This window comes from Microtus oregoni, unplaced genomic scaffold, assembly GCF_018167655.1.
Source record: "Microtus oregoni isolate MIOR12 unplaced genomic scaffold, Mior012 000036F_ref0000092, whole genome shotgun sequence".
Taxonomy (NCBI): Eukaryota; Metazoa; Chordata; class Mammalia; order Rodentia; family Cricetidae; genus Microtus; species Microtus oregoni.
In genome coordinates, this window is record NW_024543095.1 from 14146972 (window position 1) to 14166071 (window position 19100).

General features: G+C 47.2%; 1 protein-coding gene across 1 annotated transcript; it reads right to left on the reverse strand.

The window, feature by feature from the left end:
• Positions 1-7482: 7482 nt before the first annotated feature.
• On the reverse strand, positions 7483-18256 carry LOC121432956 (cytochrome c oxidase subunit 7A-related protein, mitochondrial). The gene is made up of 3 exons (XM_041631155.1): positions 18124-18256; positions 9639-9770; positions 7483-8293 (listed from the first exon to the last, which is right to left on the reverse strand). The coding sequence occupies exons 1-3, from the start codon at positions 18193-18195 to the stop codon at positions 8153-8155; spliced, it is 345 nt and encodes a 114-aa protein (XP_041487089.1). The 5' UTR covers positions 18196-18256; the 3' UTR covers positions 7483-8152.
• Positions 18257-19100: the final 844 nt, after the last annotated feature.

Consider the following 19100-nt stretch of genomic DNA (forward strand, 5'->3'; position numbering starts at 1 on the left):
TTCTGCACTGGCTGTGTTTAGTGGATTTAACGGATAGGTGTCACTAGAGACTGTCCCTGAAGAAGTCATCCCAAGAAGCCAATGACCATTTCTAGCAATATCAAAAAGTGCTCCAGAGTCGAGTAGGTGAAGCACGAAAATAGTTCACAAAAATGGAAACACAACGTACCTCTCAATGAGAAAATGGATTTAAAGCATGAACGATAGTCCACATCACTAATTACAATAAGAAGGTAATTGAAACCACCGAGACATTTTATTGTGTGTTAGACTGGCAAGTATCAAAAAGCTGGACACCATACGGGGAGGAGAAAACACTTACGGGGAAGAACACTGCTTACTTGGTTTGCTCCTTCTGGCTAGCTCAGGCTGCTCATCAACAACCTGGACCACCTGCCAAGGGATGGTACCACCCACAGGGGGCTGGACCCTCCCACATTAATTATTAATAAAAAAAAGTCCCACAGTTTGCCTACAAGCCACTCTCATGAAAATATTTCTTTTTCAGCTGATGACTTCAGCTTCTTCCCACATGACTCTAGTTTTTATTACATTGACAAAAAAACTAACCAGTAAGTACACTGTGAGGAGACTAGTTAAAGAAAACTAACCAGTGTACACCATGAGGAGACTAGTTAGAGAAAACCATGATGAATTATAAAATGGGGTGCAGTCGAGAACACTCTTTAGGCACAAGGTGAGAAGCGGAAGGAACAGCAGCACTTAGGGAAAAACTAAACAGACAAAGCAAGTCTACCCACACATATGCACAGAAGATACCGAATGGCAAATCAAGGATATACTGGGGAAAACAGAGGGTCAGCATGGAGATCCATTCTCGACTGGCAGGTAGAGAAATGCTCACAGATCGATGGGCATGGTGAGACAACTCAGCTACCAAACACTGAGCATCAGAGGGCCAGCGACACAGAGGGCTATAGAAAATGAAAAGGAAACCACTAAAACCCTTACAGCTCACAGTCACGGAGGTTGTACGTCGTCAACAAATGCAGCAGGAGTGACAGCCTGGAAGATCACTTTAAATCAGGTGGTTGACACGCGCCTTCAATCTCAGCACTTGGGAGGCAGAAGCAGGTGGATCTCTGTGAGTTCAAGGCCAGCCTGGTCTACAGGGTGAGTTCCAGGACAATTGCGGATACACGGAAAAACCCTCTCAAAAAGCAAAGAAAAAGAAGGAGGAGGAGAAGGAGAAGGAGGAGGGAGGAGGAGGAGAAGGAGAAGGAGAAGGAGAAGAAGAAGAAGAAGAAGAATCACTTTAATTTTTAATTTTTAAAAATTCTCCTATGTGGGTTTGTGCACATGAGCACAGTGCCTTAAGAGGCCAGAAAAGGGAATCTGACCACCTGGTACTAGAGTAACAGATGCTTGTGAGCCACCTGCAAGTGGGTGCTGGGATCAACTTGGGTCCTCTACATGAGAAGTAAACACTCTTAACTACTGAGCTCTCTCTCCAGTCCCAGAGGGGGAAAACACACTTTTAAAAATGATTTATGAATATAAGCTGGGCGTTGGTGACGCACGCCTTTAATCCCAGCACTCGGGAGGCAGAGGCAGGCGGATCTCTGTGAGTTTGAGGCCAGCCTGGTCTACAAGAGCTAGTTCCAGGATAGGTACCATAAACTACAGAGAAATCCTGTCTCGGAAAAAAAAGATTTATGAATATGTATGAACGTTTTGCCTGAGTGTCGCGTGTGTGTGTCCACATGCATGCTTGGTGTCTGTGGAGGCCAGAAGAGGGCATCAGATCCCCTGGAACTGGAGTCACAGATAACTGTGAGCCGCCACAAGGGGCTTGGGAAGTAAACCTAGGTCCTCTGGAAGAGCAGTGGACATTTCTAACACTGAGCCATCTTTCCAGTCCCAGAAAAGGAAAAAGAAAAAGTCACTTTTCACAATTACCTTAATTAACAAACAATTCAGTCAAAATTCACCAGGTAATCCTACCACCGGAGTGCAGGAGCAGCTAAGCACAGGACTGTACCCTCTCAAACACCCCGCAGACAACTTCAGATCACCAGGGGAAAAGATGTCTTCTTGGGGGAGAAATCCGTCCAATCGCTTTGACAGGAATGTGAGCTCTGAATTACCAAAAATAGAACAAGTGTTGCCTAACAAACAGGCCACCGCATCATCCGAGGGGAGACCATGTCCCCACAAGACAACTTCCTGGGACTCCTCAATAACTCAGTGTCGGGACGGACACCAGGAGCTGTTGTGGACTAAAGGTGATAGTTCATTTGGAAATTTCGTGTTATTATACTCTTTAACTGGATCCTGGATGTAAAACAAAAATCCTCACTAACCAGAAGCTCAGGTGTTGTGTAATGCTGTCCTCCAGGTATGCTGTGGCTATGGCTCAGCTGCTAAAACTGCTTCCCAGAGGGCAATATAAACAGTTTCCACTCCTCCTCCCAAGGATGCAGAAGTCCACTCTGGGGGACAATGAGTGTGTAGGTGACGGGCTCCGTATATGGTTTCAGTGTTTCTTTCCAACAACGCTGCATCGGGAAAGCCTTGACCTAGCAGGGATGAGCGCTTTCCCATACCTACACAGATGGAACTTCTCCCCTGTCCTCCAGAGCCTAAATGCTCTAGCCCCTCCCCTTGGCCATGTGGGATTAAGGCCGATTTGCCTCCACCAGGTGAAGGGAGAGGCTGGGTACTTAGGTCATAGTCTTGTAACCCTCCCCACCCTTCCAGGAAGGGAGGTGAACAGTCCACAAGCCCAGCAGGAATAATCCTTTTGTTAGTGGGAGCAGCTGAACACCCCAAGATGGTGGTTGTTTGGCTCAGAGGGTAGTCAAGAACAACACGCCCTCTTGGACTCCTAAGAGTCCCATCATGCAGGGACAGGGTGCTCATGAGACTCTGCCCCTTCCTTGTGATTTCTAGGCAGCCAACAGTTGCCAGAAGGGGACTCATGAGTCCCCTCCCTGGGGATAAATTGGCAGTTAATGTAAGGAAATCTGAGGGAACTCGGTCCCTAATGGATTGATTCCTGCAGGCCATTAGGGACAGTTGGTTAGCTCTGGCCGAGAGCCCCGTTAATTTCATGCCCTGGAAGGCAGAAAAGGACTAGAATTACTGGGAACGAGGCATCAAAGAGGCAGTTTTGGTGCCCAGATCCTCGGGCCAAATAGCACTGTGTTCACAGGACTTAAGAAAAAAATTGAGTTTGGGACTGCAGACGTAGCTCAATCAGTGAACAGCCTGCTTTGCAAGCACAAAGACCACAGTTTGAAGTCCAGAAAGCCAGGCACGGTGGCATGTGAGAAGGTGGAGAAAGGTGGGTTTCTGTGGCTTTCTGCCCGGCTAGCCTATTCTACTCAGCAGGCTCTGAGGCTGTCCTCTGGCCTCCATAGGTACCCACACAAATGCACGTGCACACACAAACACGTACACACAAGTCTATACAGCTCCCGCCCTGCCCCTACATCTGAAAAAAGTTGATGCAGCAGGGATATGGGCATTGGTAGAAGACTTCGGCAGCTTTTGCTAAGCCCCATGGCAGGACACGGGTCATTCCAAGGTGTAATTGACTCTGGAAGTTTGGCTGGTTTAAACTGGCCTGTAGATCAGGCCCCGTGAAGTGCAGAAATGATCAAGAGGGTGTGAGAAATAAAAAAAAGGCAAAGGGGGTTTGTCAAAGGCACATGAAAGTCATGTGGTAATATCTATCAGAGTAGGGTGTAGGTCTCGAAGGAGGAAAACTAGTGGAAGCTGAATTTGGTGTCTATGCGCCCCGGAAGGCTGGGCAAAGGGTTAAGAAGTAGATACAACACAGCGGTGCAGAGAAAACAAACTAAATTTGCGCCCACACCTGCTGAATCACCGCCCAGCTACTTCTGTTGCTCACGCAGGCACAGTCCGATACTTTCTGGGGACCACACACCCAAATAGCACCAAACGGTCTTTGGGTAGTATCTGAACAACTGATTGGGGTGCTTTTGACTGGACCCAGTCCTTTGAAGCTGGTTCCATCTGCTATGTGACCATCTCTCCCCTGGAAGGGTTGATTTGTGTTTACTTCAGTTGACAAGACTTGAGGTCACCAGGCCAAAGGCTTTTTTGTCTCGAGGTATCTTTAACCTCCATTCAAATTTTCCTGCACAGCTCCCCAGATTTTTTTGTTCTACTGTTGGGTTGCCCTTCCGAAGTTCCATCTTTTCTGAGATGGAAATGGCCAACTGGGGCCTGCAGTTGCTGTTTTTTTCCATAGCAATACTGGACTGGATGGGCCTGATAGCAAGCACCTCCATTCCGCAGTGGCAGATGACTGACATCACAGGCCAGGCCATAGACAAGGAGCTGTGCAGAGTGATCCAAAACTTGGGACTCTGTGGCTGCACAGCCCACTTGTCTTAGTCAGTGTTCTATTGCTGTGAAGAGACACCGTGTCTACGGCGACCCCCCCCCCCCCACTGCCCAGACAGGGTTTCTCTGTGTAACAGCTCTGGCTGTCCTTGAACTCACTTTGTAGACCAGGCTGGCCTCGAACTCACAGAGATCCACCTGCCTCTGCCTCCCCAGTGCTGGGATTAAAGGCATGCACCACCACTGCCCAGTGAGTATAAAGGAAAACATTTAACTAGGGCTGGCTTACAGTTAAGAGGTTTAGTCCAGAATCATTATGGCAGGACACTGTGCTGTGCAGGCAGATGGTGCTGGAGAAGGAGCTGAGTGTTCTACATCTTGATTCACAGGCAGCAGAAGAAAGATTGTGCACAGGGTGTGGCTTGAACATAAGACTTCAAAGCCTACCCCTGCAGTGACACACTTCCCCAAGGCCACACCTATTCCTCCAAGGCCACACCCTTAACATCGCCACTCCCTATGGGTCAAGCATGCAAACACACAAGTCTTATGGGGGCCATACCTATTCAAACCACCACACCCTGGCCCCCAGAAATGTTAAATACAGTTCAGTCCTGCCATATTTACTGGTTAGACAATATCTGCTTTGGTCCCTCAGGAGAGGAACGTGTAGATGGATTTTTCTGTGGGCCACCAGCTCACAAAAAACAACAGAGACTTAAATTATAAAAGCTCAATGTGTAGTTTAGGCTTGTTCCACTAGTTCTTAGAACTTAAATGAACCCACTTATATTAATCTGTGCTTTGCCTCGTGGCTTTTTACCTCTCATTTTGTACTTCCTATTTCCTCTGTGTCCCCTGGCATCTAGATTCACCTCCCCTTCCTCACTCTGCCTGGACCCACCTAGTCTCTCCTGCCTAGCTATTGGCCATTTGGCTCTTTATTAAGTCAATCAGAAGGAACCTTGGCAGAGACACATCTTCACAGTGTATAAAAAGATTATTCCATGTGAGTTCAAGGTGAGCCTGGTCTACGAGAGCTAGTTCCAGGACAGCCAGGGTTGTTACACAGAAAACCCTGTCTGGAAAAACCTAAACAAACAAATAATAAATACATAAATAATAAATTCCACAACAGGAATGCACTCTTGCTCCTGCGTGGCAGTGGAATCAAAGCCGTATAGTGTGCGCTGCTCCTACCTCAAGTCCAAGTCTGCCAATGAATGTGGGAGCTGGGGCTCAGCCTGGGGGTAAAGAGAGCCAAGGGCCTCCTGGTCACTCCATCCCTGAACACTGTGTACAGTTCTCTGGGAGGGTAGGGGAGACTGGGTAAAGAAGACAAAAAGTGGGGAGGGTATGCTGTTTGTATAGAAATAAAAACTAAGTTTTCAAAAATAGAAAAAAAAGTTAAGCTTGTCACAAGAGTGGGTAGTTATGCCTGGAGAGTAAGCTGTGCACTAATTACACTGGACATTGCTCATCCACCCCAGTGCCCTTAAGAAAGGCAGCTGTGGCCAGTGGAGAGGTAGCAGGTTGCCACGTTCGGGCCCAGAGATGGTCAGGTCCCAGAAGCTCGACTCCAATCAGGTACAGCACTTGAGAGCACAGCTATGCACCCTGGTGACCTAGGTAAGTCAGAGCAAAAGGAGTCAAGCCCAGGAGACAGCAGGACTTCTGACGAATAGCTGGGCTGCAGAGGCCTGGCGCACCGCCTCCCACCCATGCTACACTCAGCCCCGATCCTTTTGAGAAAACGATAGGACCTTGTAAACAACTCTCTTTCCGAGTCCCTTAGCTGATCCCTGAGAGCCATCTGTACTTGAAATGGCGGGTGGGTAGTGGCCCCTTCAGTGGGCCTGCCCACCCTTTGCAAAAGGCTTCATTTGGCTGATAGGATGCTAAGCTCTCCATGTTTGCAGACTTAGAAGAGCACTTGAGAGCCATAGAAGCGTTGCCAAGGGCCTGAGCATGGGCCATCAGTTTACACTCGATGCAAAGACCAGGCACAGCTGTGAAATTCTTGGGAACCTCATTATTGGCAAGGCACAGATGGCACACGAAGTTGAGGAGAGGAAAAACTCCTCCAACATCCCGTGACTGTCCATGTTAAATCAAGAGTTTGTGTGGGTAGCAAACGATGCTCTTAGAAGTCATAGATTATTGAGTGGAAATCCTAGTGTCGGGGACAGGTTACCTCCCAATGAGCTGTTAGTCAATGAGGCCTCCAAAACATTATTGCTATTGCTGTTTATGCCCAGTAGGAACTGGATGGTAAGATCCTGTTGGTGAGGATAATAACCCTTTGTTTGCAGGATCTGGCAAAAGCAAGTTGTGACTGAGCTAGAAGCTTTCACTCCACTGGCAAGCCTTAGAGGAGACTAAGCAGGCTGCTGGAGGAGAATCAACAGCAAGTCCTTCCCCCACCTGACTGGGGAAGTGGGCCCTGAGTGCTATCTACCAATCTGTCAGGCAAGATGTGCCTACTGGTGCAATAGTGGCATGACTCCCATAGGAGTAACCAACTGCTTTCCAATTGGAATTGAGGGCTGCTCTACAAGAAATTCACCTGTCACTCTAAATTCAATCAAAAGCCCATCGCTGAGGAGATCACTGACACTAATGAAGAAGCTGCTGTGGTTTGTTTTGCTAAGTGGGCATGTTTATGAAATGCCTTATAAATATGTTAATGCCCCGGACTGGTGCTCTGTCAGCTTTGGACAGTGGGTGGTGTTTACATCTATAACAAACCCTCAAAATCCAAGAGTGTGTAGAAAAAAAAACATGAGATCAGAGGAGGGCGTCTGAGAGTGCTGTCTCTGGTGCTGTCCTCTTGAACTCATAGCAAGTGAGACGCCCCCTGTCCCCATGGGAACACAAGATTGGGTACACTGGGTTTTCATCAAGGAAGTAAGGAGGGGCTTGTATCCCACCACCCCCACGCCCCATCCCCTCAAAAATTTATAAGCACTTAAGGTTGTTGAGGGAGAGGTGTTTAGTTTTTATTTCATTTCTCTTTCTTAAACAGGATCTTACCTCAAGCTGGCGCACCCCTTTAATCCCAGCACTCGGGAGGCAGAGTGAATTTGAGGCCAGCCTGGTCTACACAGTGCGTTCCAGGTCAGCCAATGAAACAGAGTGAGACACAAATTATTATTCATGTATTTATTCCACAGTCAAATAAATCATGACTTAAAGCCATAGCATTATTGAAGAATTTCTGGTCCAGCCATCTAAAGCGCGACACTGACAAGTGTTCTCTTTTCCATGATGGAGAAATAACATTTCATTAAGGGGCTGGGTGCAGCAATAACCCTTGGAAACAAACTGCCCAAACAACAGGCAGACTGCAAATATTTCTACTAACATCTCACAAGGTGGAAAAAGTCCCCAGAAGACTAACTTGAAGCCCTCATTTCATATGCCGGACCTCTCCAGCTGCTGTCTTCCTCCCTCAGTCACAGCTAACCCAGAAAGGCTTCTGGAGTTTCTGCTGAGACACAGCCTGGAGTCCCAGACGCCCTGAGCACAGGCTCTCTGCCATTAATGAGGCAGGGAGCTACTTCCATCCAGAGCCTCCAGGGAAATCAGGAGCACAAATATGGCTCAGTGTCACCCCCTCAAACGACAGTCTTAACTGTCGAAAGAGTCTGACATCCAAGAGGTTTGTCTGCATTTCATAAATAACCGAAACGCTTGTGCTCTTATCTTTTCCTTTGTTTGCAAAAATGTTAGTAGACCATCCAAGTGGGAAAAAAATCAGAAAACTGAAAATTCAAAGGGTTTATGCCACAAAGCAAACCAGTCCCCACAGGCTAATTCATTTGTTTTTGGGCTGTGAAGCCATGTAGAGGGCGATCAGGCAGTAGATGGTCCCTCCGAGAGTCAGCGCCATGGTGGTCCGGTAAAGCATTTGGTCGGGAAGGCCTCGTTTCAGGTGGATGGGCACACCGTCAGCCTTCTGGAGAGCAAGGATTAACAATGAGCTGGCCGATCAGACAAGATTTTACAACAGACTGAACAGAAACTACTCCCTAAAGGCGACACAGTGGGACACTGTGACACACCAGAGTGTGGCAAGACACCGGTCACTGCCTTCCTTTAAAATTGGGCTCAAGACTTTAGTATGAAGCCATTCTCTACAGTGGAGTCTGAGGCAACACTATACAGCAAAGTCCATGCTTCTATGGCCTTTATATTACTCTACAAAGCTTATATTATTATATATTTATATTATTTTATATTTATATTATATATTATTATATTATATATATTATATAATATATTATATATATTATTATATATTTATATTATATTATTATATATTTATATTACTCTACCAGCAGCTGAAACAGCACAGGTACAAGGAATGTTCTGATCATGGGGCACACAGTCAGAATATAGTCAGTTAGTGACACTCCAGTCCATCTCTAACCAGCAGGCCTTCCTTCCATCAATTGGCTAAAACTTGCTTATAATCCAATCCTGTAGGATATTTAATCCATGTTTTGTACAGACTCCAAGAGCCTCTTAGATGTTACTCATCAGATTTAAGACTTACACTGAGCAACATGAAAATGCTCTATGGCCAGGTGGGCTGAACCTGAACATACTTTAGTGGGGGTGGCAACCCTGAGGGATAGCTGTAGTGGGCTCTGCACTCCCCAGCACTCAGGTCACTAGGTGCTTGGTTATCTCTCAGTAGATTGATCATACTGAAGTGTCAATTCTGGCTTCTCAGTGTTGACGAGTTACCTAAGAGGGCTCCTAACTTCTACCTACAACACAGTGAGTTCTAGTACCAAACAAGCCAAACACAGAAGAAAACTGGCTACCCAAAGTTGCTGCGTGGAGCTGGCAAGTTGGCTCAGCAGTCAGGAGCCCTTGCTGCCCTCAGGTCAGTTCCCACAGCACCTGTAACTCCAGCTCCTGGGGATTCAACAGGCTCTTCTGTCCTCTGCACACACGTGAGACGCAGACACACACACACACTTGTGTCTGACACATAAGTAGGCACTGGCTGACTCAGTGTCATTACATGCACTCCCATGTTCTCTCACAGTGATTATGAGGAGCCATTCTACATGAGTGATCTGAAAATCTGTGCATGTTACACGGCCATGAGGTCATTAACCATCCTCCCTCCATTACTGGCATCTACCTGAAAACAGGTTCTAGGAGTTAATGGATCAAACTAAAAGCAAGAGTTCTATTTGAGGAAAAAGGAGGCTGGCAGTTCACTAATATGAACTCGGGCTTCAGAAGCTCCCCCCCATGCATACATCTATGCCCTTCAGTTCGCTCACCTGGAAGAACTTCTGCAGTTCTGGAACTTTGTTCTTCCCTGCATAGTCATACGCTGTCACAGTGGAGGTCAGCTTAGTCGGTGTGGCGAATATGATAGGTGGTGCTTCTGTGGAAACCACTGGCTTTAACCCCTGCAGAAAAGCAAAGGACAACAGCAAGCCTTGAGTATGTCTCGGCAGCTGAGCTATTTCCGAAGGCAGGTTGTCTGGGATAGCAGACACAGCACTAACTATATAAGGGAAGGAAGAGGGTCTCTATCACTTGCATTACGAGGCCTTTGGGCAGTTCTCAACCCTCTGACAAAACACCCTTATCTGCTTTCCCACAGCAAACTGTCAAGAACTCTACCAGGAAGGACAAGCAAGGCCCAAGGTGAGCTTCAAGAAGCACTGTGTCCATAAAGCGCTTGTTCTTGTATGAAGGGCTGAGCTCAAGCCCCAACGCTGTGTATAAGGTGGGGTGTGCTCCTGAGAACTAGTCTGACCTTGGCTTCACACATATACACACGCACACGCACACACACACAGAATTCTGGTGCAAAAGGCTACACCTTATATGATTTCATTAACAGCAGTGCAGAATAGAACTCTAGCAATAGTTACTGGCTGCTTACAGCAGCGTGTGAGAGGGTGCTAGCTGAGGAGGACAGCTCTCTTTTAAAGTTATACAATTCCTCTAAAATTAACTACAGGGGCTGGAAAGAAGGCTCAGCCATTAAAAGCATGTGCTGCTCTTGCAGAGGACACGAGTTCAGTTCCTAGCACCCAATGCAGGGTGGCTCACAACCACAAGGGCACCTGACTTCTCTCGATTCTACAGGACCCAAACACAGGTGCATATATCCACACAGAGACACGCACAGCTAAAATCAATACCAAAAACAAAATCTCTCTTTTTCTTTTCTTTTTCTAGACAGAGTGGTCTGGAATCTGCTGTATCTGGAATCAAGCTGACCTCAAACTTACAGAGATTCACCTGCCTCTTCCACCCAAGAGGTGCTAGGATAAAAGGCTGCCTTGTTGGTTTGGTTTTTCACAGGGTTTTCTCTTTGTAGCCTTGGCTGTCCTGGAACTCTCCATAAAAGACCAGGCTGGCCCCTGCCTCCCTGGGATTAAAGGCGCGTGCCAGCACCTCTAAGAGAAAGCACCTGCTTAACGCATGCAGCCCCAGCACCCCAAACCCAGGGAACGCTGTGATGTTTATCTGAAGGTACAATGCTGCAAAGCAACACACACAGACGGTTCTCCAAACAATATGGATACTAAGGTTTAAGATTAAGAATTACAAGCCAGTAAAATCATCCCCTTAAATTCTACCTAGGAAAAATAGAGGGCTGGAGAGATGGCTCAGTGGTTAAGAGCACTGCCTGCTCTTCCAAAGGTCCTGAGTTCAATTCCCAGCAACCACATGGTGGCTCACAACCATCTGTAATGAGGTCTGGTGCCTGCTTCTGGCCTGCAGGCATACATGTAGAAATTGTATACATAATAAATAAATAAATATTAAAAAAAAAGAAAAGAAAAATAGAATTCTATGTTTGGAAGAAGTTTCAAGTCTGACCTTTGCAGTCATTGGAGTTCTTACTTCTCAGAGAAATTTATCTGTAACTGACAAGATCTAAAGATCAGATATCTAAAATCAATACGGAGGGAAGATAAGAATGAATTATGAAAATATATTTAATGAAACATTAACATTGCCCCCACCAACTAGGCATTAATTCTAAACCTAAACCTACCAAACAAAGGCACTGAAGAGCAGCTGCTCTGCCGCAGGAACGGCCTGTCTAGGGCAGCGCATTCACTCACTCAACAGGCATGAATGACCCTCACTTGCTCTACACCAGACACAAGAATATCAGTCACCGCGACAGTTCTAAGCGATTTCATATATTCACTGTAAAAATTCAGAGCACAGGCTGTTAAGGTTACTATCAATTCTTACGAGCTGTGCATTCTCCCCAATGGAGCTCAGCTGTTTTTACCACACTGTCCACTGCTGATGCAGTTTGTTGGCCCTCGGGTAAACAGAATGGATATGACGGTGCCTCATCTTGCTGTCATCGCGATAAATCACCAAGTAGTGTTAAAGCAACCAACATCCCGTGTTTCCAGACAGTTAAGCAGCACTGGGCTTCCGGAAAGCCGGCCAGACCAGGAAGTGGCTTACGTGCATGTATGCCTGTAGTGCGCCAAGCCTGTAGTGCGTCTATGCCTGTAGTGCAAGTATGCCTGTGCAACACACGACTGCCACCAGAAAGGGGCAAGGAATCCCCTGAAGGACAGCCAGTGCTCTCAGCTGCTCCAGATCTTGGAAGTATTGTCTTTTAGTCACTCCGGAGACTCAAGCTCCCCCAGAACCAAACCCCAAGCTCTAAAAGCTTTAGGGTTCTGCACGGCGCACCCTTCTCTTCAGTCCCCTATTTCAGTCCCTTCCTGCTCCCTAAGCCCACCCAATCCCCACGCCCTATAAGCCTCTCGGACTCTAACATATTTCTTTGCCTGGAATGGTTTTCAGATTTCTACATGGCTTGGCTTGTACTTTCCTCACCCCTGGGAAACTTTTCCAAAACACTTTTTTGGCTGTTTAAGCCAGGTTTATGTATCATGAGCTGGCCCTTAACGCACCTGTAGCTCAGGCTAGCCTTAACCCTTGATTCTACCACTTCTGCCTCCCAAGTGATAGGATTATAGCACCACACCAGGCTCTAATGGGTACCCCTCCCAACCCTGCAAACAAGCTAGCCCACTAGCCTCATTCATGCCTCATCCTCCACAGCACTTCGCCACCCAACACGCTCCATCCCTCTCTATTTGCTGACTTCCCCCTTGTGCAACAGAAGTCCCACAAGAGGATTCTAGCATGTTTCGGTCACTGATCACATTCCCAAGACTAACAGACAGCATCTCCCATACACATTTGCTAACTGCACTAACCAGGGCTAGTTTCAACAAAAGGTAGACTCCTAACTGAAGCCTACGAACCGGCAATCGATGGCAGAGCCTCCACTCCTGCAGCAAGGGGGAAACACCTGGAAGATTCTCTAACCTAAGCAAAACCAGGCTTTACTGTTTAATACTACTGTACATAACCCTACCTCTAAACAGTTTACACATTTAAATTCTTCCTGTTTTAATTGCTAAAATCCAAGGAAGGAATGTGTCCTGGAGACTGAAGACAGGGCCACAGAATGCTAAACAAGGGCTTGATCTTGCCTCCTCCAGCCTCTAACTGCTCCAAATTGTGTTTTGTTTAACATAGGGTCTCGTGAAGCTCAAGCCGGCCTAGAACCTACTCCGTAGCTAAGGATGAGCTTGAACTCCTGCCCCTCTGCTTCTACCTCCCATGCTGGGATTACTCCACTGTGCCAGGTCACGGGGTTCAATTTTTCAAGAAAGGAAACAGGTTTTATTAAATACAGTGTGAGCAGTAGCAGGTTTGGCAGTACTGCTGTACAGCCTGTCCAGCTCACATTAAAAAAGGATTTATTTTTAAATTACGCATATTGTATGAGTGAATGGAGGCAGAGGTGGCACATCTGTGTACGTGCGAATGCAGGTGTGAGAAGACCAGAAGACAGCATCACATCCCTTGAAGCTGGAGTCTCAGGTAGTAAGCCAATGGACTTGGGTACTGACAGCCACACTTAGGTCCCGTGAGAGAGTGGTGTGCTACCTAATGGATTAGTCACCTCCCCAGTCTCCGGCTGAAAGATTTAAAGGCAAAGTAAACCTGATTTTCCTCCTGAAGCTGATAGGTTCGGCATTTTCTTTTACTTTTTAGGACTGAGACAGGTGGAGACAGAAAATTACCTCCATTTTTTTTTTTTTAAAAAAAATGTTGTTTATTGGGGAGCTCAAGAGAAGGCTCAGTTGTTAAGGGAACTTGTTCTGGCTGAGGACCAGTATGGTGGCTCACAACCATCCTTAACTCCAGTTCCAGGGGAACCAGGGCCGCCTTCTGACTTCTGTGGGCACTAGACATGTGATATACATACATCCACATAGGCAAAACACTCATAATACACATAAAATAAATTTTAAAAACCCAGTTTTAAGTGTTAGAAACCTATCACTCTGTTCACCTCTGATTTATGAACTCTTCAGTGGCTCAAATCCTTTCTAATTGAAGCTGGACATCCTCACCATGCCCCTTTGCCACCTCACACTCCAAATGCCTCAAAATCACTACCAACCCACTCAGGAGCTCCCGGTCTCCAGGGAAAGCGCGCCCATTCGCATGTCGCCTCAAATACGCCTTCCTCACCCCAGGATGCCACTCATCAGTAAGAGGACATATTCTGCCCCAACTTTCTGCATCCCATCTCTAATTAGTTTCTTATAAAATGTAGTTATTTTATCATAGGCCTTCATGATTCACCTCCACAGCCAAACTTACTCAATAGTCCCCGTCTGCCCCTCTTCCCCCCGCTCCCCCCACCCCAGCTCCTTTCCCTACACCTAGACTATCATTCTAGCCTCTTAACTACCATTGCTGGGTCATATAGTAAAATCCTATTTTGCCCCTTTAGGAAACTACCTATGCTAGCTAATCTTACATCAACTGCACACAAGCTGGAGTCATCAGGGAAGTGGGACTCTCGAGAAAATGCCGCCAACATTGGCCTGTGGTGGTGCCACTCCTGGGGTGGTAGCCCTTGGTGCTTTAAAAAAGCAGACTGAACAAACCATGAGGTAGGAATAAGCTAGAAAGCAGTGTTCCTCTGTGGCAGTGGTTCTCAACCTCTTTGGAGGGCAAACGTCCCTTTCACAGGGGTCGCCAAAGGCCATCTGAAAACACAAATATTTACATATGATTCCTAACAGTACCAAAATTACAGTTAAAGTAGCAATGCAATAATTTTGTGGTGGGGAACCGTATTAAAGGGCGGCAGCGTTAGGAAGGCTGAGAAGCACCGCTCCAGGGCTCTGCTTCAGCCCTGCTCTGACTTCACGCAGTGGCGGAGTGTGACTGGAAAGTCAAGACAAAAGCAACCCTTTCCTCCCCAGCAACCAACACCCTAACTAAGACACCACCAAACTGCATTCCAAAGTGGCTGCACCATTTTAAATTCTCTCCAGCAAAGCAGTAGGCTTCTGGTTTCCCTGTGTTCACTTCTACAAGCTGTTGTCTGTCCTTGACTACAGGCATTCTGGCAGACATGAAGTAGTACCTCGCTGCAGTCCTGATTTGCTTTTCCTTAATGACTAGTAATGTCAAGTACCTTTTCACATGCCTCAACTTATTTGTGGCACACATCACAAAAACGAAAGACGAATGCTTTTTTATCAGCCACTATAAAATACGCCCCCAACAATTAGTTGCCATCAAGTTGACTTACAAATCTCTGTGCTACACAAGCAGCATTTCCATGTTTGGTCATTTAATGCACGCTACTTATTCACTTTATGTAACACTGAATGGTACAAACATTTCATCTTACAGTGCACTGTGTACACAAAAGGAAGATAAAATGCTACTAATTATCAGAATCAGAGTGCCATGTTGGGGGCGGGAGCTTGTTGGGGGTTCCTGCAAATGCTACAGCAGGCAGAGGAACTATGGGGCGAGGCAAGAAGGAAATCCGGTTCAACACGACTTAGCTGGTGTTGAGTCTGACCCCAGCAGTTTATTTTTGACATATTTAAGCACAGAACAACTTTGGAAAAAAGTTTCCACGTGACTATTATCACAACAAAGCTTAAGGTATGACTGCATGTCTTTTGCAAAGTACCTAAGACCTCTTCCATAAGAATGGGTTCCACTGACTGAGAAATAAGCCCACAAGTCTGGGATAAGCCTAATAGTCTTGGGGGAATCAGGTGAAGCCTGGCCCTGAAGATAACAAAGGATCGCCAGGTTATTAACTACATCCATTCCCAGCTTTCTGGGCAGAAACAGGTGTAAACCCTTTTACTGAAGAGAAACACCTGCCAGTTTTACACTCCTGGTTTCCCTAGTGCTATCTGTGGTCGTGTGCCCACATCACCCTGAATCTACAATTCATATACTGCTTACCCAAAACTGCCTCTTTCAACGTGGCCTAAGAAAACTTTAAATGAGCTGGAGATGTAGCTCAGTGGCAAAGCCCTTGTCTGGCCTTGGGTTCAATACCCAGAACTATAAAAACAAAAGCTCTAAGTAACTTAGAAATTCTAATACTAGAGTGAAATCTAATTCAAGGGATACCAAAAACTCTGAAAGCCCTGTCTATATCAAGAACACCTTTAGGTAATCCCCGCTCTGAGTGTCAATTTATTTCAATGCCACTTAGAGAATTTTTACTCTCTCCTTTGAAGCAATAGGGTATGTGCTGCAGCTAGCTGCATTAACGGCGTATGTACGGGGCTGGAGAGACGGGGCTGGAGAGACGGGGCTGCAGTGAAGAGCACTGCTGCTCTTGGAGCGGACCCAGGTTCAATTCCCAGCACCCACACAGAGGGTCATGATTGTGTCTGAGTCTGGTTCCAGGGGATTTGGTTTCTGCAGGCCCCAGGCAATCACAAGAAACACAGACTTACATGTAGACAAAAACACCCTTACATATAAAAAATAAAATACTTTAACAAGCATATCTACAACCACTACAAGAGTGACATATCTATAAGATGAAACACTCATATATGTAGCGTGAGGTTTAACAGTTTAGCATCAGTGCGAAGACAACTTTGGCAGGTTGGAGTCAAAGGGCACCACCACAAGGTCACAGAGCTCCCGTGGGAGGTCAGAAGGAAAGAGAGTGGGGTGAGAAGGGCTCGCCTTTTGTAGGGGATGCAGTGTGTGCACAGAGAGAGCACTCCACTAGTGGTTCCATCAGCCACGGTGCTGCTGCTGCTGGGTCCTGCTAAGACCTGAGAGCAGACCAGTGTAAATGCTAGAATGCTAACAGAAGGAACCTCAAAAGTACACTTAAAATCAGCCTTACACAGGAGGGTACATGTTGTGGGGTTTACAAAGGGTTCAAAACTATTTATAGCGAGAAACGCCAAAATGGGAAGGCAGACAGGGATTTTTAATAGGGAGAGAATATGTGAAACCTTCCTAAGGGCGATATGATTAATAATCTGCACACTAATAAAGGAGTGGGTTACATGACATACACAAGCCAAAGCTTCCCTAAGCATAATACACGATCTATGCTCTGAAAACACACTACAGAAGATACAATGAAAACAGCACTTCGCTACATCTTTTGTACAAGAAATCAATCAGCACACTGGCAACCCTTCCAACTCATTACACTGGGTTTCAGTGACACCACACTAGCTCCCCCTCTGACCCTGGCTGGACTGTTCCTCATTTCTGTCACTTTTCATAATGGAAAGACAGTCTCTTCCTTCCTTATGTACTTCCTGAATGATCTCTCCTTCAGCAAAGAGCCCACCAAACAAGGGGTGAAACAGACATAGTCATAAACTCAGCACCAGACATGATATAGCATCAGAAGCTGAAAGCTCTTCTTCCTCGTCTTCCCCTAAAAGCAAATTCTGCCCTTCTTGGCCTCCTTTATCCTGAAAGTTCATCTAATCTTGTATTGAAGCCATGCTCTAACTCTCTACCCCAACCAATGCAGTGTGCTCCACAGGGCAATAATAACCTAACCAATGCAGTGTGCTCCACAGGGCAATAATAACCGAGTATTTTGGTTTTTTTTACAGCCTAGACGGGTCACTTACTATTCTAATCAAGGTTTTCCAGCTTCGTGTTCCACCAAGCTTTCTCGCGCTACTCTGAGCAATGATTCAGCGTGAGCTTCTGGAGAATATATACCATGTATCCAGCACCATCTGCCAAAAAAGCTGCTCTCTTGACACATACCGCATTTAACCCAAATCACTGCTGCCTGGAATCAAAAAGGGCTCACCACAAAAAGTTACCAGTCAAGTCACAAAACTAAGGCTGCTAAATTCAGTACTAACCCAAAGTGAATGGAGCTCCAAAATACCACATTTTCACAACACCAAGGCTGGAGACGGAAACACCATTGGTAGGCTCTAAGAAGGACCTGGATGTCAGTTCGCCCAATGGTCAAAGTCTGTTACTTTGTAATTAATGAAAGTGTAAGCCTCCTTGCGTGTCACTTCCCACGCTTTCCCTTGTGCTGAAGAAATCCGCCTTATAAGCAAGAGTCTCAATCCCGCCCTTCCATTTGGTAACAAGGGAGAGCTGAAGCACGAATTCAAGTCACATTCTGTGCACCACAGACTTCCACGGAAAATCCACCTTAAACAGGCAGCCACCCCAGGGGTCACCTTGACTCCCTCAGGGTATCAGACCGAACTTCTGTGCCGTGCAAACCTTGACTAGATATGCCTTAGAGACAACACAGATATGCCTTAGAGACAAGGCAGTGTGGCTAAGTACCAGGAGACACCAGCAGACCGAACCGATCTGCCGGCAGAAGCCTCTTCCGGCTCGGATTCCGCAACTACCTGCCTCGGGGCCGCCGTTCTCCCGCCAGAGACGGCGCGGCACAACTCGTACCTGCGGACTATAGGCTTCCGAAGCCCAAGCTCCAGCCAACTTCTGCGTGAAACCGCTAAACTTGTAGTACATGTTGCCTGAGCCCGGTTTCACACAACCGCTGCCTGTGCGACCGCCCTAGAGAAGGACCCCGCTTCCCTTTTGGCCCGCCCAAAGCTCGGCGCAGGGACCCTGAGCCAGGATGCGGACTGTCCAGAGAGCGCCTGACTGAAAACATTTTCTCTAAAACCATGTCAAGGAAAGAAACTACGTTCTCAAGACAGTGAAACAAAATCGACCTCTAAAAGGACACGGAAAGAGGTCGTGTTGAGGCTTTCCGAAAACTCAGGCGTCTCTTTTTGCTAATTTAAAGAAGGGTAGTTCCAAGACGCCTTGATAAATGCGCAAGCGTCCTGTGGACCAAGCGGGCAGCCGAACGCACTACAGTAAGACAGGGAGGGTTCTAGGCGGGGCCTGGCACTGGGGCGGGGTCTGCTCTGGGGAGGGGCCTGGCACCGGGGCGGGGTCTGCACTTGGGAGGGGCTTGACACTGGGACGGGGCCTGGCACTGGGGCGTGGTCTGCGCTGGGGAGGGGCCTGGAACTGGGGCGGGGTCTGTACTGGGGAGGGGCTTGGCACAGGGGCGGGGTCTGGCACTGGGGAGGGGTCTGCGCTTGGGCGGGGCCTGGCACTGGGGAGGGGCCCGGCACTGGGGAGGGGCCTGGCACTGGGGCGGGGTCTGCACTGGGGAGGGGCCTGACACTGGGGCGGGGTCTGGCGCTGGGGCGGGGTCTGGATCCTGGGTCCAGGTCCAGCTCCAGTTGAGAGTTATTTAGTATCTGTTGAGGGTTGTTAGCAATTTCAGTTAATATAAGAACTATCTCTTGGAGCCGTCCGCGAGTGCAACAACACCTGTAAGCGAAATCCTGTCTGAATGCCAAGAAAGTGACAGGAAAAGGAGTAGAGGAAGAGAGAGAGAGGGGGCGGGGAGGGAGGGA

Bases quoted from the DNA above. Each gene is read 5' to 3' on its own strand.
- LOC121432956 (XM_041631155.1), bottom strand. From the start codon at position 18,195: ATGTACTACAAGTTTAGCGGTTTCACGCAGAAGTTGGCTGGAGCTTGG. The intron at 9,771-18,123 runs GTACGAGTTGTG...GCTTTTCTGCAG, and splicing joins CGGAAGCCTATAGTCCGCAG to GGGTTAAAGCCAGTGGTTTC. The intron at 8,294-9,638 runs GTGAGCGAACTG...CTTGCTCTCCAG, and splicing joins AACTGCAGAAGTTCTTCCAG to AAGGCTGACGGTGTGCCCAT.